Source organism: Callorhinus ursinus, unplaced genomic scaffold (assembly GCF_003265705.2).
Source record: "Callorhinus ursinus isolate GAN/ISIS: 27379988/994484 unplaced genomic scaffold, GSC_fseal_2.0 scaffold15, whole genome shotgun sequence".
Classification (NCBI taxonomy): Eukaryota; Metazoa; Chordata; class Mammalia; order Carnivora; family Otariidae; genus Callorhinus; species Callorhinus ursinus.
The window spans coordinates 6,341,755-6,365,372 of NW_027397077.1; the positions used below are offsets into that span (position 1 = coordinate 6,341,755).

Here is a 23,618-nt window from a genome sequence, read left to right on the forward strand (position 1 = left end):
AGAAAGAGAAGAAGAAGGAGAAGGAGAAGGAGAAGGAGAAGGAGAAGGAGAAGGAGAAGGAGAAGGAGAAGGAGAAGGAGAAGGAGAAGGAGAAGGAGAAGGAGAAGGAGAAGGAGAAGGAAGGAGAAGGAGAAGGAGAAGGAGAAGGAGAAGGAGAAGGAGAAGAAGAAGAAGAAGAAGAAGAAGAAGGAAAGAAGGAAGAAGAAGAAAAAGAAGAAGAAGAAAAGGTGGAGAATTAGAGCCTCTTTCAAGAAAATACTACAGGGAACTCAGTGTTAATCTTAAAAACAAAAACATACTGGTAACTTTAAATTGGCTCCCATACTGTGATTAGAAAGGGCAACTGGAAACTGCTAAGTCAGTGAAGTTGAGTAATATCATCACCCTCATGAGCATCCCCGACAGCGCATTCATGCCTACAAATGCCCGTATTAACATTTGTTAGAGTTGAACCAACTAAATGGCTTCTTCCTTCTCTGCCTCCAGGGCAGCCAAGATGGCAGGACCTTGAAGTTCCATCCCATATGGTCATCCTTGCTCCAAATCAAGGTGCCTAGAACCAGGCAGTTTAAACCTACCAGGGAGAGGGGCCCCTGGCGGGCTCAGTCAGAAGAGCATGTGACTCTGGATCTCGGAGGGGTGAGTCTGAGCCCCACCTTGGGTGTAGAGATTACATAAATAGATAAATTTTAAAGCTATGGGGGGGGTAGTCTAGGGGAGATCTTAACTTAGGGATGGTCTAAGACCTCAGGAGGTGGGGGGGAGGGGGGTGAAGGGAGCAGAAGCAAGGATGTAAGCAGGAAGTAGGGCCCAGCCAACCATCTGGCCTCTCCCTTAGGAGTATGGATGTTGGAACGAAAATTTTTATTTCTGCAGTATAAAAAATAAAGTGACTTAGAAGTCAGGTTCTCTAACGTTCACTACCCCTGTGGGAACGGCAAAGTGGTTTCTAGGAATGGGCTGACAGTCCTAGAGGGGAGGCAGAAGCGGCACCAGACTCAATTTAGGAACTTCAACATTTTCAGAAATGAGAGCCCCCTAATTGTAACTTTTTACACTGTCAAGTTGGAATCACCTTAGGCTGTCTTTTCTCCACTTCTCCCCATCTCCTGCGGCTCTCCAAAACGGTCTTTCGGCTGCCAAAACGGAGGAATGCATCAATACGTTTTCCTTACTGGTCAGAGGTTTTCTTTTCGGGCATGAGGCATGTGGCTTTGCATTCCCTGGGGCATGGTTTGGAGCAAAGGCAGGGCTCTCGTTCTCCAGAGCACACGGGACTGGAATGCAAGGAGCAGCGGAGGCGGCGGCTGCCCGCGGGTGCCTCCTGCCGAGCAGCCGGGGCCCAGGGAGGGGGAAGGGGAGCGGCGCGGCGTCCAGCTCCAACCTCCGCCGGCCCGAGCACTCCTGGCAATGACTGATGCCTTCAAAGGCCCGGTCAATGGCCGCAGTCAGCTCCTTTCTGCATCTTCTCAGTTTTTCAGACATTTCCCCTAAAAGCGACCACGTCTTTATTACGTAACACATTGGAAATGCACAGAGCAACACGAGAATATTGTTACGAAGTTGCAAACCACCCCCGAAAGACGCATCTCCTGGAGCTTGATCCACACCACCGGCCAGAGGGACCCACACGCCGGGCGCCCCCTCCCCAGGCGGCAGGTGTGGCCCGTGGATCTCCCGGAGGAACCAGCGATCGGACGGGAGCCCCAGGGACGCCCAGCCCCGCCTCCCCCGGCTCCGGGCCCGCCCGCCCCTGCCGCCCGGCCCAGCCGTCTCCGCAGCCCCCTCCGGCCCTCGCCAGCGGCCGGCGGCCTGCAGCCAGCCCTCGGGTAGAAGGTCCGCAGCCGAGTCCTCACCCGGCAGCGCGGCCACACCGCCACCCCGACCAACGGTCGCCGCGCGCGCCCCGGCCGACCACGCGCCGGAGAATGGTGCTCCCTGCCGCCCCCACCCCCCCGTCCCCGCCAAGGTTAAAGGTCAGGCAAGAATGCCCGGACCCACCACCTCATTCTTAAAACCCACTCGCCCGGAGCGGAAGCGAGCCCCTCCTGGGGAGGCAGCCGGATGCGGAGGACCGCGGGGGGGGGGGGGGGGGGGGCGCCCCGAGGCCGCGGGGGGGGGGGGGGCAGGTGGGGTGGAAAATCTCACTTCTTACCAAAGTCGGCAAGAAGGGAGAGGTTCCCATTCTCAAGCCAACGGAGAGAAACTGGATGGGCCACTGTACCCAGAAAGTTTTGTGTACCGACTTCTTTTAAGTGACATCTAATAAAAGCGCCACACCGTCTCCAACCGTCTCAATTCATCAAGGATGGTGAGGGACATAACAGAACTGCTAGGTTCCACACGAGATTGAGGGGCAGGAGACCCCAACACCAAATATCTTCATTTCATTAGGGGGAAGAAAGCTAGACATTCCAAGATGGCTCAAAGGGAAACAGAAACGAGCTTCAGGGACTAAATTTTGAGGGAATTATAAACCCATGTCAGTGCACAGCAAGGGAGAAGGGGACAACATCAAGTGAACTGGAGGCTTGGTTTACTGTGGGCGGACTGCTGGGGTGACCAAGAACCAGCACCAGAATAAGGAATCCAGAAACTCAGGGCAACCTGCCGCAGGTCTTCATGGCCACCATAATCAATTACAGTGTTCCTCTCCATTCTTTGGAATTCATCGGCCTTACTCCACTGTACACCCCCCTCCCGACCCCCCACTTTCCAGCTCCACAGGTCTTACAGAAATTTCTCACCACCTGTATAAAAAGAAAAATAATTCAGCCTCTTGACATAACCCTTCTGAGCAAACAGGGTCTTTTTTTTCTTCTGCTCATAAAAGAAGGGGATTTCTTCATCTGGTTTTTAGACCGAACACTAGCAGTCTTCAGAGTGTCAAAGATGTTCTCCTGGGGGATTACACTGGTGCTGTGGGGTGGCAGGGTCTCGGAGGCAGCATCAGTTGGTGTCCATGCTGCAAGCCTCATCGCCCCCTGTGCCCTGCTGCGAGCTGCCTGAGCTCGTCCCTCCCTCAGAGGATCCAGGAAAACTGATGAGTGAAGGCGTCTTATAAAATTCATCATCCCGACGTTGGTAAAAGAGCACATAAGCTGCTTTTGTCTAAAACACAAGAGGGGAAAAGTTCATTCACAGGTTGGAATTATCACCCTTTCTCCCAGCTTTTCGCTCACTGTTCAAAACCTACTTTCAGAGAACTGCCATCTTGCCCTGTGCATCCAGGCACAGAGGCCACCAGGAACGTGACCCTGCCCAGAGAGTGGGGAAGGGCCAGTGCCTGTGACAGAGAACTCAAGAGAGTGGTGCTTCTCATTTAGGAAGGGTCCTGGAAGGAACGGCAGTCAGCTCTTTCTCTACCACACCTAGCTCCCACTGTCACATCAGGATGACCAAATAACCAACTAGCCCAGGAGACTCTCCCCAGCTTTAATCTGTCAGGTAAGAGGAGGAACCAAGTACTAGAGCCTACTCACCACTATCTGATCCTCAGAGGCCAGGGACACGTTGCTATCATCAAAATAATACCATTTCCCATTCAGTTTGTTCTTCGCATATGCAGTGTCTGCCAAGTCAACAAAGAAAATAACCTCTAGCAATCACCAGAGAACTAATCTGGCTAGTTTATTAGGCTTGCACTAAACAATAAAACTCTAAAAAAATAAAACAAAGACCCTGAAATTAAGAGTAATTTACAGGTGACAACCAAAAGATAACTCATCTTTTTTTGAAATCTGTTCTTCCTCAAAAAGGGTAAAAATGGGGCGCCTGGGTGGCTCAGTCGATTAAGCATCCGACTCTTGATTTCAGCTCAGATCATGATCTCAGGGTTGTGAGTCTGAGCTCCACGTCGGATTCCATGCTGGGCATGGAGCCCGCTTAAGATGGTCTCTCCCCCTCCCATAATCTCTCCCCCTCCTGCTCTTAAAAGAAAAGAGGGGGAGGGGTGGTAAAAATGGAGTGTCAGCGACCAAGGCTTTAAGCTGTAATTTTGGGGGTGCCTGGGTGGCTCAGTTGGTTAAGCGACTGCCTTTGGCTCAGGTCATGATCCTGGAGTCCCGGGATCGAGTCCCACATCGGGCTCCCTGCTCAGCAGGGAGTCTGCTTCTCCCTCTGACCCTCTTCCCTCTCGTGCTCTCTCTCTCTCTCAATTCTCTCTTTCTCAAATAAATAAATAAAATCTTTAGAAAAAAATAAGCTGTAATTTTGGGACACTAATCAAAAGAACAGAAAAATCCAGTATCAATCTTCAGGATAGCTATAAGCAATAATCCAGAGCCAAGGCACCCATAAAAGAAGCTGGTAAGATTTAAGCAAAAATGGCTCTCAAAAGAACAGGTCAAATCAAACCCCACTTGGTCCAGTAGATGGCTACTGCCTCTTCCTGCCTCTGGAGCCTCCGGGGTAATCCCGGTGAGGGACACACTGGGAGTTTGGGTTTGCAGAGCTGGAATGTGGACAAGACGCCTTAAATGTATCTTTCTCTGAAACTGTGAGTCAAAGTCTGTGGCTGGGTAACAGTTCCTCACAGTGGTCTAGGCATTCCCCACAGCCAACGCTTCCTGTCTTGATTTTATACTATTCCCCAGCAGGATGTGGTTACAACGGCAATCCCAGCAGCAACGAGCAATTCCTGTCCCCTCCAGACTCTACAAAATGACACTCTCCTGGAGAACTGGTTGCTAGTCTCCACCTGCTGCGTGACTTGGGGCCAGACATTTATCCCTCACCGGAGTGCCCACTGCGGGGTGAGGAACACAGGAAAAGGTGCCGAAGGCCTGCCCCTACTGTCCCTCTCCCTCTGCCCCTCTGCATTGCATGCACGCGCGCGCTCTCTCTCAAATAAATAAATAAATCGTTTAAAAAACAAAAACAAAAAACCTACACATTCCAGACATTTTGGAAGATAAGGTAGAGCAAAGAGAACGTTTCCTTGCTTTTTGCTTTACATAGTTGTGATGCTAGCTTCTGCAAGGACACAAGTTTGAACATGTCATGGGCATTTCCCCACATTACCATTCATTTTATTTGGCAATGGTTGTGCACTCGTCTGTCATGTAGGCGGACAGCAGTGCCAACTGCTGGGTCACCGATGCAGCTACTAATTTTTCACTGTTAAAAATACGTGAACCTTTGTGCATAAAGCACAATTTTCCCAATGTCAAGTGCTTTCCTTAGGATAGATTCCCAGAGGTGGGACTACTGGATTCAAGAATATGAAGACCAAGGACACCTGGCTCCTCAGTCGGTGGAGCAGGCGACTCCTGATCTTGGGGTCATGAGTTCGAGCCCCATGTTGGGTGTAGAGATTATGTAAAACTAAGATCTTTTTTTTTGTTGTTTTTAAGATTTTATTTATTTGACAGAGAGAGATACAGCGAGAGAGGGAACACAAGCAGGGGGAGTGGGAGAGGGAGAAGCAGGCTTCCTGCAGAGCAGAGAGCCCAGTGTGGGGCTCGATCCCAGGACCCTGGGATCATGACCTGAGCCGAAGGCAGATGCTTAATGACTGAGCCACCCAGGCGCCCCTTAAAACTAAGATCTTAAAAAAAAAAAAGGAAGAATATGAAGAGAGAGAGAATGGAGAAGCAGCAGTTTGGACCAAGCCTGAAGCCTTGACACTGGGGGCCTGAGGCGCTGTGTAAAGCACTTAGGGCAGGGCCTGGCACACGGGAAGAGGCCAGTGAGACTGGCCGAGGGCATTTCAACACATCCGAGGCAGCAGATGCCAGTACTTACAGTGGCCAACCCCCATGGCTCCGTAATGATTAGACACAGCAATGAGGTCGTACACATAAGGCCTCGCCGACAGGTCACACACAAACTCGGACATGTTCAGAGCTCTGAGCACAAAACACAAAAATGGCCTTTAACACATTAACCTCAGAGAAAGAAGCTGGAGTAAGCGAACACCCCGTTTTATGCACGAGGCTGGCACACAGGAGCACTCAGACACGAGCTGCAGCAGGAACGAATGCTGAGGCCGCAGCGGCAGGGGCCCCGGACAGAAGCTGCCCGGGGCACGGCGGGCAAGGGCTCCGGGCACGTGAGAGCGCTGCAGCGACTCTGCAGCAACGGCCATCAGGATCAAAGTCACCGCTGGTGCCATTAACATTGCAGCTAAATACCGAAACAGGTCCCCGTAAACTTTTCTCCCCCGGTATTTTATTTTGAAAATTTCAAACATAGAGAAAAAAAGTTAAACACATTTTTAGACAAACATCTATACTCTATCTGCCTCTCTACCTCCACTCCCACCCCCGAGAAGCATTTTAAAATCTGCACTTTGTGGACGAACTCTTATCTGGTTGACTTACTTTCCTGGGCCTATCACTCTGCGTCCTGGCACCTGGGGACACGAGTAGACAGCCAGTCCCACTCTCTGCCCCAGGGACCAGACAGGTGGCTCTGCACCCCCGCTGCAGCCCCGTTATCCAGTTCTCCTCAGCAGACTACACTCCGGTCGCTTTTTCACAGTTAACGAGAGGCAGCACTGTGTTTGTGCTGTCCAGACGAGCCCAGGCCCCTTGGACCAACGATGGATGGGAGGCCCAGTTCAGTGAGGGGGCATCAATGATCAGCAGCATCACTCTGAGCCTGGGAAGTGCTTCTGCTGGAGAATGTTTTCCCCAAAGGCAGGAGGATGGGAAGGGGGTGCTGAGCCGAAGTCCAACTGCCTGAAGCCCAGCAACACACCTCCCAATGCAGAAAAGTCTTTCGTGACAAAACTCTCAGCCAATCGGTACCTAGGTCTCCTGCCTACTTCTTAATTTCCTAAGAATGCTGCAGCTCAGGGACCCACCTGACTGGGAATTCCACCACTGTGTCGAGCTTATCTCTCCAATATCTATTGTAAGAGAAACGTTTGAGATGGACCACCAGGATCTTCGGCAAGGACCACAGGTCAAACTTCTTAGTGGCCTGTTGATGCTTCTTACAGTTGGGACAGTACCTGCGGAGAAAAGAGAAACTTCCACTTAGCGGGGAGACAGAGAGCCAGGGCCCCCTGGGCCCCCAAGCACGGAGCCATGGCCACAATCCCACAGCATCCTTCCCTGAGCTCGGCACGGCTGCTTGCAGGGGGGGGGGGGGCTCTCTAAGCCATCTTCTGAAAGGGGGGGGGGGGGGGCCTGGCTTTCTTAGTGTGGAAAACAATTTGCACAGAAAAGCTGTGATATAGGGGTCAATCATGTAAAGAAGTGACACCTCCCCCCTGTAAAAGGGTTTCTGTGTACACAGATGGCCCCAGCAGATCTCAGTCCGGGGTGCACTGCGGGTGCCCCCGCCCAGACTGGGGAGCTGCATACCAGGGGTCGTGCTCCCCAAGAGTCTCCATGGTGGTGAAAAGTTCGATGCAGTCTCTCAGGGCCACAGCGGTCTTCTTCTTCTTCTGAGGCTGCAACATGCTCACGTGCTTCTCATAGGCCTGTGGGGAAGAAAGTGCTGACTTCTGGCAGGGAAATGAGTTCTTACCAGGTGAAGCCACAACCTCGCAAGCTCCCATGCCAAGAATATAATGTACTATCTGAAGCCTCTGACCATATAATGACAAAATCTTTAAGTGCTTTCCATTCTCAGTCTGACACAGAATTTGTTATATTGCTGGGGAACTGGTCCGAGGGTGACCCAAATACACAGCCAGAGCAGAACACCCAGCGCTCCCCGCCCCAACCCAGAATCCGGAGTCACCTACCTCAGACTCCTGCTCATCATAATAAAGGCTCCGGGTCTCACTGTCCCAATCGATGGCCAGTGTGGATCGAGCTGCGGAGGAAGACCAAAGCGTCACTCATTACTAACAGCCAGCATAAGGAAAGGCTCTTCAGGTGATGGGAGCGAGAAGAAGACACTCAGGCTGCACCATCAACTCCTGCTCCCCCATCAGCAGCCACAGCAAGAGCAATGCGCGGCCCTGAGCCAGCCAACTCTGAACGCCTGGACCCAAATCCTTTGGCAAAGATTTCCTCAAAGCCACAGTAAGTTCCAGAGGCGCTAACTATATAGGATACTGAGAGAGGTCAAGATGAAGTAACAGCGACCAGATCTGCCCTCTCACCTTACCTCTTAAGAAAACCTGACGGAATAATGAAAGACTGTTTTGCGACGATGCGTACTGGGCAGAGGAAGAGTATGATCCCCAAGAGAAGGAAAACAAACAAGGTGATGCCTACACCAGGCGCTGGACGCCCGGCTTACTGCCTGGAGGCACCTGCCAGGCCACGGCGTGGCAGAGAGGGCAGACGGAGGGAGGGAGCTAAAGACTGGAGTTCGAGGAGGTGGCTAGAGTTTGCAAGGCACTGACAAGAGGAGGAGGCCGTACGAGAGGACGGAGCTGCAGAGACAGGGAGAGAGATGGAGAGACCCGAAAACGCCTCAATAAAGCTGGTATGAACACACATTTTTAAGGAGATCTAACAAAAAAGAAAGGGAGCGAAAGGAAGCTAATTTCTTTTCCGGTGAAGGAGACACAGAAATGCCTCCAGGCAGGGGTCTTCTCTGTCCTCTCCACACGACACGCGTCCTGCGCGGATGCCTCTTCCGTGCGCTCGGCAGCCCCCGTTACCAGCTCCAGCTAACAGCCCATGAAACCCGTGACCATCATCTAGATGGGTGACACGTCAGGAGTAGTCTTATGGAGCGAAACAAACAGCCACGTAGTCTCATAAGCGACAGGACTCCGGGGAAATGCCGCCACGCAGGAGGCACGAGACGTTACCAAGCCAGCGCAGAGGCCCCGAGGGTGGTGGCGGCGGTGGCGGGAGAGGACCAGACAGACAAGCCTGACAAGATGGCTGGGGCAGGGGCTCAGGTCTCGTGAACATTTTTTTTTTTTTTTTAAGGTTAAGGGAGGTTTCTTCCCTTAATTTGTTTTTTTTGTTTTTTTTTAAGATTTTATTTCTTTATTTGACAAGAGAGAGACACAGCGAGAGAGGGAACACGAGCAGGGGGAGTGGAGGAGGGAGAAGCAGGCTTCCCACCGAGCAGGGAGCCCGATGCGGGGCTCCATCCCAGGACCCTGGGATCATGACCTGAGCCTAAGACAGCCGCTTAACTGACTGAGCCACCCAGGCGCCCTCGGGAACAGTCTGTAGGGAGCTTTAAGCCAAGGCCCACACAAGCGTCTGTTCGTGGAGCTACAGGGATAGGGTGAGAGCCCAGCGCAGTGAGTACTGAGTGCAAACAGGATTTTCAGACAGAGTCTAAGCCCCCCTACCCCCCAAGCCCAGTCTGAAAGGTCAAAGAAAGTGCTCACAGTTGAGTTTAAGTAGTTTTCCATCAGTTGCAAGGGAATTTATGTCAGCTGTTCCATAGGAGTTCACAAGGCTGAAGGTAAAAAGCCTTTTCCGGCAGGGCTGGCCTTTGACCTTCTTTTGGGTGGTCTCACCGTGGTCACCACCCAGCTCATCCTCCCCACTGCCTTCTATTTCTGAAAGCTGCTCTTTGCCTTCCTCCTGATGCTCCATTTCTTCTTCGTCTTCTCCTGGCACACAAACAAAAACCAGTGTATATAATCTGCCACCACTTCAACGTTAAAAATTTTACTTCATACCTAACTCTGGTGCTTCCTCCCACATTTTGTCCCGTGTATGTGAAACTCCATCTAGCCCTTTACAAGGCACCCGAATTCACCCTCACCACAAGCCGGTGAGACACGCAGAGGGGCCCTGCTAACGTGAGATGAGAAAGCGCAGGCCCAGGGAAGCTCATGGAGGCCCCCAAAGTTCACAAGGTGAGTCAGCAGGCCCACCTGTCCTAATGGGGGCCCCTCCACACTTGGTACTTTACTGGGCTTCACCCCACATCCTCTGACTCTTTCAACTTTGTCATCTGAACCCACAGAGAGAAAAGGGCCAAAGGGTTAAGAAATGCAATTTAAAAGTCAATTTAAAAAATACTACTATGATCACAAATACTAAGCAAAAGCCTTCAGTTACTCTACAAGAAACATGCTGACTGTCCCTTCACCAAGTCGTCGGTGAATGTCTCCCAGGTGCAGGTGCCAGGCTGGGTCCCGGTGACACAGCAGACAGGGCCCCCCTATCTTTTTTTTTCTCGTTATTCATTTGAGATTGCTGAGTTTCAAAAATTTTTTTTAAGTTTGTTTTTTTTTTAGTAATCTCTACACCCAGCATGGGGCCTGAACTCAAGATCCTGAGATCAAGAGTCGAATGCTCTTCTGACTGAGCCAGCCAGGCGCCCCTCAAGAGTTTTAACAGTCATTCTAGAGACATGCGCTGATGAGTAAATTTCCCAGGTATTTCCAGAGAACTGGTATATGTGGCTGCAGTGAAATGACCCATAAACATAGTCATCGCACTTTTTGTTGTTGGGAAAAGGGGAAAGTCAGGGTATTGGGTAAGTAATTTCAACAAAGATGGGACAACTCCAAAAGAGGAGAAGAAAGCATTTACAATATGAAGTTGATATACTCGGGAAATAGCAGTAGACATGGAACCTCTGAGGAAAAGAGAACGTTCCCACCTAAGAATCCTCTTTTTCAAAGACAGTCTGCCTTGGGAGTGTTCCTAGGGAATGAAGGAAGTCAGGCCCAGAACAACCCAGCAGTTTCCGCTCAAGCCACAGGAACAGCACAGCCAGGGATGAGGGTGTGACCCGGACCCCCATCGGCACCATTCCCAACCAGCCAGCTGGCCTCCAGCAGCCAGCCCGGCCCTCACAGACAATCCTTTTCTGACCAGCTCACTTGGCCCCTGAGACAGCCCCACTGCCCCTTTGACCCCCAGGGGAGCCTGCCCCGCTCCCAGCCCAGCAAGTGAAACCCTGACCTACCTGCTACCTCTCTGAGAGGGACACAGCCAGAGCCTGCTTCAGCCCCACTCAGTGAACACACAGAGCCCTAGAACTATAAAAACTGTTTCCTGGCTGTGCCACTGGCTGCCAGCTCCTCAGACAATCTCAGGAAGCTTCTGCTAATGCAGGAGTGGATACCACAGGATGAGGAAAGAAAGCAGAGTCCACTGACAGCACCTACCCCAGGTCACTCAGAGCATCAGCAGGAGACAGCCACCACAGGCCTGACAAGGAGCCACGGCAGTAAAGACGTCCGAAGTATTTCAACATTAAATGGAGTTCGAAGTCTATGCACCAAGACTCCGTTAAAGGATTCAAAAAGAAGGCCGAACAGGAGACTGACAGATGGAATGTCTAAAAAGCAAGGCTAACTATAACAACAGCAAATACTTACATGGTGTGATTATTAATTGAGCGTCCATTATGTGCCAGGGACTTTAACCCACATTATCTCATTAAATTGTAATCTCAACTCTGTGAAGCAGATGTGATCATCCCATTCTGCAGATGGGTGAACCAAGGTTCAGAGGAATGAGGCGACTTGTTGAAGTCGACCCCACACTTCAAGCTAGGAATCACAGTGCTTTAACTGCCAGAGCGCCGAGAGCCCACGGGTCACCCCGTGTCTGCTCGGAGACCGCAGTGCCTACCCTGCCATCTCTGTGTGTGGGGCCTGTGCACAAAACACCTTCCTCTTTATCCCCAGTGGGAGAACATCATAGTCTGGGCAAGAATAACATTCGGACTATACTAAACACTCAACCTAAAAGACTCATAATTTGCAATATCCCATGAGGACAGAGCCTTGTGGGCATTATTTCTAATACCAACTCTCACTTTCCAAGATGTAGGTATCATCTGAGCATTTGGATTTGCAACTGAAAATTTATGGCACTAACTTGGAGAACATTTATGGTTTTATAGTGATAAACCCACTAAGTCACCTAGGCCCCCAAAAGAAGGGTGACAACCATAATGCAGGTCAGACACAGCCCCCCAGTCAGGGATGAGCTTGTGAGCATGTGGCCACAGGAGGACGGCGAAGGTTCCGGGTTTCCCGCAACCAGCCTCGCCTACCACTTTGCACACTGTGGCTCTCTTCACTTCCGCAGTGGGAACTATCTAGAGTCAGGAAGTGTAGCTTCCTGGGAAGAAGGAAAGAAACACTCAAGAGAAACTGTCTCTGCCCTCTGGCTGGCTGGCCAGGACTCCTGTCCTTCCCAGAGGCAGTGCCACACCAGAGGGACAGGTAAGGGCCAACATGACAGCTCTGCAGACGGAAGCCAGGTCATGGAGGCAGTCAAGGGCTGGCTGAGCACCCACTCTACCCATCCCAACGGACCAGAATCAACTCCTGACTTTGCCTCACAATGTCCCCCCAGGGACAAGTCACTCAGTCCTGTCAGGCTAACTCTGCCTGAGGTGAAAGCCAGCCTACACGTCTCAGAAGATTCCACGAGGCGCCGAAGTTGGGACAGCATGCAGTGGGTGCAACGGGGCTCCCAGGTCTGCTCTCCAGCCAGAGCCTCCACCCAGTCTTACAGCCTCCCTCTCCCGTGTGTACAACACCTTTGGAAGAAGAGGGAGGTCAGGAGGGATTTGGTCAGTCACAGCCCATAGCGTGGTGAGCACTCACCTTCACAGCCGCCCCTGGAGCCATTGCAGGCCCCCGGCTCCAAGGGCGAGCTGCCAGACTCCTCAGGCAAAGGCTGTTTTATATAGCGGCTGGGAAAAAAGAAAGAAAAGGAATTATCTGTTAGCCATAACATTTACCTGTTTTTCTCCACGACTCAGCTAAATGTGGCTCACAGCTGACATACCGCTATTCACAAAGCAATTCAGGTAAATAAAGGGCTTTAAAATCACATGATGACTCAATACTTTAAAAAACTGAGAAGAACCCAAAAGATAAGATGTTTTAAGTACCAAGTCACTGAAGGCTCTGAGTCTGCTATGAATGTCTGTTTCAAGTCTTCTACAAATGTCACGTGGCACCATCATTGAAAGAAATATTTCTCAGTAACATTAATCACCAACTTCAAAATGATAGGGGAGTACTTCGGAAACTATATTCAAACACAAACTGACATCAAAGCACTAGACGGCCCAAACCCAGTGACTGACAAGTGTGACAGACACGCTTCCAGGGACCACAGAAGAAGCTGAGGTGCTCAGTGTCATGGCGCTTAAGGGGTGCCAGATGCCCTATCCCCACAGCACCTGTCCCGGCCCTCCCGGGGGCCAGCCCAACTGCATTTTCATAGGACTGAGCACCCAGGACCAATACAAGCACTGGGGGGGGGGGGGGGAGTCGGGGGGAGGCACTACTGAGACTGGGCTCCTCGCGATTTTAGGTTGCAAGCAAAACGCATTCCTGCCACCAACCTGATACGCTCACAAACAGCCTGGTACAAAGACTCGAGGGTTAGCTTGTGCTTGGCAACAGAAACCAACAGTGGCTGCCCGTACAGCACGGCCCCGGAGGAAGTGCTCGATGGCCTGGACTTCCTTTCCCTGAAGTAGACTGGAAGCGTGACACATTCAGAGCCATCATCGGAGGTGCCGCAGACCTCGTACCTGTGTCAATCACAAAAGAGGGCACCTTCAGCAGCAGGTCACTACGAGCAGCAGAGATCTGAGCTGCAGCTACATGGTGGCCAGGACTGTGGTTGCTGGGACAAACCATACCTCAGCATAAAAGGTGGATAAACCATTTCCAAGATGATTCTAGAAGCTGGGTCAGCAATCCCAAGGGTCACTGTCAACAAAACGTGATACACAACCCAGAACTTGGGGCTAATGTGATTCTCTTTCACCCAACCATGGCCTCAACTCTGTGGTCCTTCAAATGGAACTCAACACAGATGACAGCCATCATCCAGACCATCACCACAGATATAGAGGCACGGGAGGTGGGGGGCGGGGGGGGGGGGGCTGGCCACCAAGTTCATCTTCTGTAACCAAGAAGCTCAACTTTTAAAAAGGTATTCCTACATGCCCTGACCTTCAATAAAACCAAATATCATACAAGAATGTATACCTAAAATATTAGGCAAAGATTCTTTATTTCAAATGAGGAAACAAATTTATAAAACTAACTGCCATCTTTGTTCAAAAACACTGAAATTAAAGAATATTTAGTTTTTTTAAAAATTAGAGATAACCAAAGAAAATGCTAAATACAAATCAATGATTTTGAAAAATGTGTCTTACTTAGTGAATACATGGGATTGAGGAGATTTATAGATGTTTTATCCTGGAACAGATGTTACCAAAATTGCTGGCAACCGACTGAAGTCTTTCCCTCTTCCTATAGGGGGAGACACAAACTTACTGATTCAATTTTTGAAAACTATAAACAAACACACACAAAATCCTCCCCAGATGCCTGGCAAACGATCCTAAATGAAGTATGTGCAGGAGGAGTTCTAAGAAAAACTCACAAAAATGTCCAAGATGTGCTGGGTAAAGGCCCTATGGTCCAGCATTAGGGTCAAGAACCAGGTCTTAGAGGAGTGAGGCTGGCCGAAATACCAGGCCTGTCACTGTCACTTTCTGGCTGCTGTAACAGGGCCACATGCTCCCCTCTGACGCTGCTTACTCAGTGAACAATGGGATTACCCACCTTAGAGGGCAGTGGTGAGAAATCAGTTACTCAGCAGCACAGCGCTCCACATGCTCAAAAAATACTAGCAGTACTAGTGTGTTTTCATGACAATTACCAATTCATCTTTAAAACAATTTGTTTCCTTATGGTTGGCACTCAGGCCTCCACAAATTCCTTTGTTGGTGGTGGTTTGCCAGGTTCCCCACACAGCAATGCCCCAGCTCCTCTAAGCTCTGGTGTTTGCAAACATTAGTTTCCAGAATTGAGGGGAGACACTGTTCAGGACTTGGGATCAGAAATGGACAGCCTTAGCCTGAATCCCAGCATGAGCCCTGGTGCCCTTTGTTTGTAAAGTGAGCAAAGATGGCTGTGAGTGGAGAGGCAGCCTGAGCAAGTGTGAACAGAACCAGGATCTTGGATGTGGTCAAGAAGTACTCCTTTTAGAGTAATCTAGAAGTCACAGCCCCAAAAACTTAAAAGGGAAGGAAAAATCCTCCTTGGTGCACTGCATTCCTCAACCAAAACACAAACCAAAACAAATCCTAAAAACCTTTCTCAGCAGAGTCAAGTTTCCAGTGAGAGGGAATGAGGGAGAAAGAGCATGGGTGTGGTCTACATTCAAGCTTCCCCGAGCAAACGGCTGTCAGAGCACGCGGGCAAGCTCACATTCCACTCCACCCCACTTGGGAGAGGGACACACACACAGGTACAGGGCCTTGAAGTAAGGGGACCTGGGAGGGGCCAAGGGGGCCAGTGGAGCTGGGGGTGTACGATCCCCACACAGATGAGAAGACTAGGTCTCAGAGCTTACAGACTGTTGGAACAGAAAAAGGCTGTTTCCATCAAACCTCCTTGTCACTCCTGAGATGGCACCTGCCCAAGGAGCCACTGCCTGTACCACATCCCTTCTTTCATCTTCCCGTGGCCCCTTGCACAGCTCTAACTCTTCTTGAGAAAGGCATTTCTGGCAGCAAGTCCATCTGCAGAACCACTAAATAGGCCTTCTTAAAAGGCAGTGACTGTTGAGAAAAGGCTATGTCCGTGCTGAAGAGAATTATCTGGAATGTCTAGCTCTGAAGTGCCAGGAGGTGCTTAGCACTGATGGCTGCCCACAGTTCTCTGAACACCCATCCCTTGCACCCAAGAGTCAGGGCAAATCCACCTGAGCACTGAGTACCAGATCTTCTGCTCTGGAGACACCTAGAAGGCAAAGCCTCTAGAATGTTTCCTTTGACCCTGCAGCAGAAACCACTGAGTACTCACACAAAAATGTCATCCCGTGGCATGATGTGGTTTAAACCTTCATCCATTTGGAAAATTTTGTGGAACCGGTGATTATATACATCTGTGACCACCATCTAAGAATCAACAGTAACATAAAGATTACAGATGGTTAAGAGCCTCTACATACAACCCAGGAGCAAATGAAAACGATGTGCTGCCACATGTGGCCTCCAGAGAGACCACCATGCCACCAGCCCCAGAGCTCAGGGGCCACGGCCCAAGAGAGAACAGCATGACTGCCACCAGCAGAAAACACGCTGGTAACATCTGTCCGGAGGTTTACAATGGGATCTGCCCTCAAGTGGCAGGAATGGTGGGGAGCGAGTGCTGACCAGAGACTGGTAGTCATCCAGAAACCTCTGCGGTGTCCCCCAGGGCCAAGAGTCTCGAAACCATCCTCAGCACATAGCTGATCACACCAAACCCCAAATACACAACTGCCTGAGAGCAGCAGGAGTACAAGGGGAGTGGGGCTGAGCAAGGGCACTGACCAGTGCTAGGACCGGGGACGGACTCGGAGCATACTGGAGGATGGGGAGAGGGATCTTCACTTTCCCCACCTCCACACAGGGCCTCAGCAGAAAGCCCAGCGAGGGGAGTTGCTTTTGAATAAGGATTTCCATTAACAACATCATAATGTCACTCCAGACATACAGGGTTTAGTGTAGGGAAGAACTTCCAGCTTCTCATACTACAGGAAAGGTCATGAGGGAAGGGGCAGGAAGGCTGAGAGCAGAGCCCTACTCCTGGCCCTCTGACCGTGGCTAGTAGGCCATCAACGGAAGACAGAGTGCTCCCCGTGGCTGAAGGAACAGTCTCAGCCGCAGTGTGCAGTGCATAGTGAGCGAGGGCCAGGAGGTCAGCAGGTCCAAGGCATCCACATATAAGCATGTTTGTGTTGGCCAATTAGAACTACCCCTTAAAAATGGCTACAAGTTTGAAAATACACTCCCAAGGACTATGAAGCGGCCCCAGGAGGCTGCGTGCCACTGACCGCCCCGCCTTACGTTTTCCGCAGCAACACCGGACAGCCTGGAGAGTGCCTCGCACAGGTCAGACACGGCCCCCATCAGCGGCACCACCACACGGTACTGCAAAGAGAGAGACGGGAGGGGTGACAAGGGTGCTCAGCAAAGGGTAGGAGACAAGCTGGGAGGAGCAGGCATCACAGAGGGCAGAGATGACCTCCCAGGAACAGTGTGCATGAGGTCAGGGCCCAGAGGAGTGGTCAGAAGAGCAAACAGCAAGTCCTCTGCCTCGGCACCCGCCTCTCTGTTTGGGCAGCAGCACAGAAGCCGGCCATCTCTTTCCCTCCTCAATACTGTGTTTTTTTTTTTTAAGATTTTTATTTATTTGACAGAGAGAGACACAGCGAGAGAGGGAACACAAGCGGGGGGAGTGGGAGAGGGAGAAGCAGGCCGCCCGTGGAACAGGGAGCCCCATGCGGGACTTGATCCCAGGACCCTGGGATCATGACCTGAGCCGAAGGCAGACACTTAACGACTGAGCCACCCGGGCACCCCTCCCTCCTCAATACTGCTTTGTCTCACTCCTCACTTTTGACAGTCATCCACTACTTCCTTGAAGGAATGGCTGAAAATTCTACAGAATGCCGTGTGATGGCATCTGTAAGAGGTGAAGAAACCAAAGCCAGAAGACAAAGCAGTACAAGTCACCCGGTGAGCCAGCAGCAGGACGGGACACTAAGACCCGCTGGCCATGCCATCCATCTAGCCTTCTGTTCTAGCAGACTCTCCTGGCTGACTGACCAGGAAGTACCCTCCTGCTGCCTCCCAGCATTCAGATGCTAGGACCACTCAGCAGATCAGTCATGTTACCTTAGCTGAAGGAATGGAGCAGGGGGAAAAAAGTGACAGAGAAGGCCAGAGGACCTCACAATCTTCCCTGAGAGATATAGGATTACACAAAGGTCTGACGGAAGCAGAGGGCGCACACTCAGGCAAGCGCCTCAGGGATTCAGAGGCAGCTGGTAGAGGAAGCCACGCTCAGAGTCCCACAGTGAGGGGTGCTGTGAGGGTGCAGATCCTCTTACCTGGGTAGGTCTGCAGCGAGGGTCAGCAGGAACCAGAAAGACCTCCATAACTCTATCTTTCTTCAGGGGCAGTGGGAGAGTTAGATAGCAAAATGGGTCAAAGGTCACAGAAACCTTAGCACATTCGGGGCAAACCAAAGTAGATTTGAAGAGGCCATGGAACGTGTCCACAATCACAGAGTCATTCCTTAACCTGTGATTCTCCCAGGCTTCCTTTGCCACCACCTGGAAGGAGAAAGATAAACAAGACATTCTCAACCCACCCAAGTTGTTTACCCCTTCATCCAGAATGATCCACAACAGAATCTGAGCTGGACCGTGAGGCAGTCTCTGCAGCAAAGAACTTGCTCCAGGCCAGCCAGGGCTTGGACTGCTCTCAGCATACCATTCTCACAACCACATGCCAGCCCTATGCCCAATCCCACACTTAACGAAGCCTTCATGTAGGATCATGAGGCATACAGGCGTCTGTGTCCTCTGATGGGAGACAGACAGCCCTGACAGCACTGGGGGCAAATGGACCTGACTAGGGCAAGGACTGCCTCCTATAAGGTGTTCAATGATCCAAAGTCCCTTCAGTGAGGTTTTAATTTATACTATAGTTCAGCTAATTCAGCTAACTCATCGTTTTTCCTTCAAAATATAAATACTACTTTAAAGTTTTCATATGATTAAGCCCAATGTGACAGGGTAACTTAAATACCAAATTCCCTTTCATTAGATCAGAAAATCGAGGCAAAAAAATCAGTGCCTTAATAATGTTAATAACAAACTATTTTAATAATCCTATATGTACTTTAAGGAGGTGGGTAATAATCCCAAGGCCCATACTACAGGCACTTTAGTTTTCAGGCTGCCCTAGTCTCTGGTTCAGCAATGGAATTATACTACACAAACTGACATTAACTTAAAGAAGCCCAAGCAGGAGAATTAGGAGTAACTAGAGTTCGCCTCTTTCTCACCCGGAATGCATTTCTCTACCAGAGCCCGCGTCCACGTCATCAACAGCAAAGGGCAACCAGGGTCCTGGCATCAATACTCAAAGACTCAAAGAATGTCCCTGCAACTCTCAGTAGGAGGCAACTTCTATGAAATGCGATTGTTCAAAAATCTTCAATATCATACCGCATCTGGCCGCCCATTGGCATCCTTCAGCTCCAGGTAGGGTTTCTTCTTTACTCGGTTCAGATCTTCGTGCAATCCGTCTAGAAGAAAGGCTAACAGCTCCTGAGAGTCTTGTTGCTGGTAGCCAGAAAACTGAGGGGCAAAACGTCCCACTTGGGTCTACAACAAAAGCAATCACATTAGAAGGCATAAGATTTAAAGAAACAGTGAAGTCAGATGGGAACTTGCCATCAAAAATAATTTTGCAGGGTCAGCTGGGACAGTAAGGGAGAACACCATCTGGCCGAGTGGCCCAATTAATTCCTCAAGGCTTAAAGGAGGCCAGTAGTTCTCGCCAGAGAGAGGGCTCAGATCAAAAGCCAGGACAATAGTAGACCTGGCACCTGGGCCACCACCCTAAAAGAAGAGTGAAGGGTGGCATCCTGAGTGGCCAACACCTTGCAAGTACCGACACGAATCCCCCTCTTACTTCCTTCTTTGGTTCAGAGTCTCCACGAGAACTTTACAAATGCTATCTGCATTAGCCAGAGGAATCCTCCTGTACCTAACAGCCCTCCTATCCTTAAATAACTGTCTGCCTTGTATTGCTCTGCATCCATGATCCTCAAGAGCACGGTCCCCAATTAGCACCACCAGCAACACCTGGGAGGGAGCTTGTCAGGAATGCACATTCTTGGGCCCAACCTGGACCTACAGAATCAGAAACTCTGGGTATAGGTCCAGTAGTCTGTGTTTAACAGACCCCTCCAGAGGTTCTAATGAATCCTAAAGTTAGACAATCAATGCTCTCCACCTGTGTTGCCCAATACCATAGCCACTGACCACATGTGACTATTTAAATTAAAATTAAATACAATAAAAAAATTCAGTTCCTTGTTCATACTAACCACATTTCAATGGCTAGTGACTGTCATACCAGACAGTGCAGAGAAAAAGTGTCCACCATCAAGGAAACTCTGCACTATCCCTAATGTCCCTAAATACGGTCTGCCAATTGTTCATTTACATGAGTTTGAACTTAATGCGCCATCACCTGATTCTAGTCTCTTTCTGACTTCATGGTATGGGAACAGTAATTTACATGTATTTCCCATGGATTAATGTGACCACAGGGGTAAAAAGAATTAGTTTTCAATTTCGATAAACCATTTAAATTTTCTCACTAAGCCAAGTTGCTACTACCCTCCAACCCTTTGAATAAAAAATAAGCCTATCTTTTTCTACCATGTGCTTCATGAAGGCTCCTTAAACTCCACTGGTGCAAGCTAAATAGGGTCTCTGATTTCAAAATATGAAGGCAAGGTCCTTCCCCTCAACAGGAAAAAACATTTAAGGCAAGGGAAAGCCCAAGTTGCTCCAAGAGCCCACTGCCGTTCACCCAATCTTCCTAGCTGAGGGATCCAAGTGAGAACTGACTTTCACACCACATTCCAGGAATATCAACCCAATTTCTGACTTAGGAGGCTCACAGTGTGTATAGGTTCCAGGCTCAGAGAACCTGGGAATACCCTTCAGATAATACTGGAAATTAAACTGAATTGTTATAGTCTGGCTTAGGATGTTTCCTCCTTCAAGACTGGCACCACAGAATACAGCATTCTGAGCAACCAGCTCACAAACGACTTCTGAAGTATCCCCAGCCCAGAGGCAGGGGCTGAGGTCACTTAGAGTAACCGTGTGCTGCATGACTGAACAACAGAAAAGGAGGGTCTCATCCTGTGGGGCTTTTAATCTCATCTTAACCCCAAATGCAACTGGAATAACACTAAATCACTCTCCCCAAAATGGGGAAAAAAGGAAGTATATATAGCAACCTACTTTGAACATGCGAGGTGCCACGTGAGAGTCCCTTCCAGACCACATCTGTTTAATGAGCTCTGCATAGGCTTCTGCAATTTCCCCTTTCATTCCCAGAGGGTTATCTCTGTTGATTTCAGCCTCATATTCATCTTTGAGAAAGTAGTCAGTCAGTGGTGCAGTGTTGCTCAAGCACTGAAAGAGAACACGATCAGAGCTCACACCCCTCTGGCAACCACACAGAGATAAAGATAAACCAAGTTATTAAAGGCCACTGAGCGTCAACTCCCAACAAAATGAAGTTCTCAGGAGATTCTCTACAAGGCTCACAACTGTAAGGCACAGCCTCCCAGAAGCCCAAGCTGGTGGCCTGCCTTGCAGCTAACTTCCCAAGGACATGGTCTTGGGGCTCACACTCATTGTCTAAGAACTGTCTCTGAATAACTATCTGAGGGCAAAAGCTGCATACCTCAAGTGCTTGACAGAATAATTTTCTATTCAATGAAAGATGATAATTTTTAACATCATTATTTTAGGATGATAATTTTTTTTAACTGGAATTGATTAGGACATTCCACTGTCTCACGGGAAGACAAAATATAAATGAGCTGAAGGCAAAATATCTTACTAGAGCTGAAACATTATGGGGGAAAAGATCAGGATAACAAGACAGTAGAAAAAATAATATATAACATTAATATACGTGTGTACATACTAATTTTAACTCTTCAAATTAAAAAACTGAATTTTATCAAGTGTTTTTTCTGCATCTACTGAGATGGTCATATGGTTTTCTCCTTTATTCTGTGACTATGCTAAGTGACACACATTAATTTTTCAGGTGTCCAATCAACCACGTTCTCCTGGTACAAATCCTACTTGTTCTACACTTTCATCTAGGTATCACTGAATTTGATTTGCTAAAATTTCATTTACATTACTTGTGTCTACCGTAATGAGATATGACTATCTAAAATTTTCCTTTTTAAAAAATTCCTGTCGCAGGTCCTGGCTGGCTCAGTTGGTGGAGCATGTGATTCTTTGATCTCAGGGTTGTGAGTTCAAGCTCCACACTGGGTGTAGAGATTACTTAAAAATAAAATTTTAGAGGGCACCTGGGTGGCTCAGTTGGTCAAGCGACTGCCTTCGGCTCAGGTCATGATCCCAGGGTCCTGGGATCGAGTTCCACATGAGGCTCCCCCTGCTGTGCAGGGAGCCTGCTTCTCCCTCCCTCTCCCTGCCTGCCACTCCCCCTGCTTGTGCTCTGTCAAATAAATAAATAAAATCTTTGAAAAATAGAATTTCAGAAAAAAAAAATTCCTTGTCAATTTTTGGTATCAGAGTATGCTGCCTTGTAAAATGATTTGGGGAGCTGTCTCTCTTTTCCCATTTCCTGAAAAAGTTTTTGTATGATTGGTATCACTTCTTGCTTTAAATCTTGAATATATTCACCAATAAAGCCATCCAGAACAAGAATTTTCTTTGTTGTAAAGCTTTTAATTACTGAGTCAGTTTCTTTAACAAATACATGACTATTCATAATTTCTATTTCTTCCTAAGTTTGATAAATTATGCCTTCCAAAGCAACCTGTCCAAACTTGTCATCTAAATTGTGTTATTGGCATAAAGTTGTTCTACCATCTTCTAATCTTTTTAAAAATTTTTTAACTTAATTTTATTTAAATTTTAGTTAGTTAACATAAAGTACAATACTGGTTTATAGTTTACTATCCTCTAATCTTTTTAACGGCTATAGGGTGAGTAGTGATGCTCGTCTTTCATTCCTAGCTTTGGTCATTTATATTTTCTCTCTTTTCTTCATCAGTTTCCCTGAGCATTTATGTCAATTTTATTTATTTTTTTTTCAAAGAATCACATTTGGCTGCAGTGTAAATCACCCCTGTATTTCATTAATTTCTGGTCTTCTATTATTCCCCTCCCACTTCATTTGGGTTTCATTTGTTCTTTCCCTAGGATTAGGAGATAGAAACTTAAATCATGGAAATTTAACCTTTTTTTCCCCCTGAGATTTACATGTAGAGCTATAGACCTCCTCATTATCATTATCTTCATTTAACAGTTGAGGAAAATTGAGGATACAAAGAGTTGAGAAAACCTACCCATGAAAAGCCAAATCTCAAGTTTCTTTTCTTTAGTACTCTGCTCTTCCCATCTCACTACAGTGGGGAAAAAATAATTTCCAAATCCAAGAGTTACCTATTTTTTTACATGTCTTTTTATTTTTTCCTTTCTACTCCAAGAAACTTCAAAGTTAGATTGTAAGTCCTGTGAGTACAAAAACCATGTCTCATTTGCTCACCATGGAGTCTCTATGTATAGTAAAGAATTTGGCCTTGCCCAAAGAGAAAGTCTGGCTTTTGCCCTTGGCTTCTGTACTTCTACAATTTTTTTATCCTTTTTTTTTTTTTAAGAAGGGTCTGTACCCAACATGGGACTTGAATTCACGACCCTGAGATCAAGAGGCACATGCTCTACCAACTGAGCCAGCCAGGCGCCACTTGCCCTTGGCTTCTGGAAAGTACTCTGTTGACCCCTGGAATGTTATCCCTGACAGGAATATCTTTGTTTGTCTGGAGGTCATCAGTCATACTGGAGAATCTAACATTGTGATTTGGGGTGGTGGTGGCCACACTTATACTGTCATGTTAGGATGAGAGCCAGCCACTCCAGAAAGACCAACACTGTGACTTGGGGGGAGCGGGGGGGGGGCGGAGGGGATGGACGGCCTTGGGTCACGTCTTACCAGTCTACCTGGAGACTGAGTTTAACCATCTAGGCAATCAATCAATCAATCATGCCATGTGATAAACCACCAATAAAAACTCTGCAAACCAAAGCTCAGGTGAGTTTATATATTTATATAGTGTTTATACATCAATGCCAGGAAAGTAATGCATCCTGACTCCACAGGAA

At 48.8% G+C, this 23,618-nt stretch overlaps 2 protein-coding genes across 5 annotated transcripts in view; both read right to left on the reverse strand.

Annotated features, from left to right (window-relative positions):
• The window catches only part of CUNH3orf62 (chromosome unknown C3orf62 homolog), a 4,007-nt gene extending 1,921 nt beyond the window's left edge, over nt 1-2,086 (reverse strand). Inside the window, exons 1-2 of one of the 2 annotated variants that reach the window (XM_025884739.2) lie at nt 1,857-2,086; nt 1,076-1,490 (exon numbers count right to left, since the gene is read on the reverse strand). In XM_025884739.2, coding sequence (XP_025740524.1) covers nt 1,076-1,485 — 410 coding nt within the window. In that variant the 5' untranslated portion in view covers nt 1,486-1,490; nt 1,857-2,086. The other variant, XM_025884737.2, reaches the window with a different exon arrangement.
• Nucleotides 2,087-2,349: 263 nt separating this feature from the next.
• The window catches only part of USP4 (ubiquitin specific peptidase 4), a 49,350-nt gene continuing 28,081 nt past the window's right edge, over nt 2,350-23,618 (reverse strand). For 2 of the 3 annotated variants that reach the window (XM_025884734.2, XM_025884733.2), the window contains 14 exons: nt 20,706-20,879; nt 18,888-19,046; nt 17,763-17,987; nt 16,717-16,800; nt 15,689-15,783; nt 13,204-13,395; nt 12,455-12,543; nt 9,260-9,487; nt 7,700-7,770; nt 7,314-7,432; nt 6,809-6,958; nt 5,746-5,849; nt 3,483-3,571; nt 2,350-3,111 (listed from right to left, as the gene is read on the reverse strand). In XM_025884734.2, coding sequence (XP_025740519.1) covers nt 2,950-3,111; nt 3,483-3,571; nt 5,746-5,849; nt 6,809-6,958; nt 7,314-7,432; nt 7,700-7,770; nt 9,260-9,487; nt 12,455-12,543; nt 13,204-13,395; nt 15,689-15,783; nt 16,717-16,800; nt 17,763-17,987; nt 18,888-19,046; nt 20,706-20,879 — 1,941 coding nt within the window. In that variant the 3' untranslated portion in view covers nt 2,350-2,949. Of the gene's footprint in view, nt 3,112-3,482; nt 3,572-5,745; nt 5,850-6,808; nt 6,959-7,313; nt 7,433-7,699; nt 7,771-9,259; nt 9,488-12,454; nt 12,544-13,203; nt 13,396-15,688; nt 15,784-16,716; nt 16,801-17,762; nt 17,988-18,887; nt 19,047-20,705; nt 20,880-23,618 lie in introns of those variants that run through there. The other variant, XM_025884735.2, reaches the window with a different exon arrangement.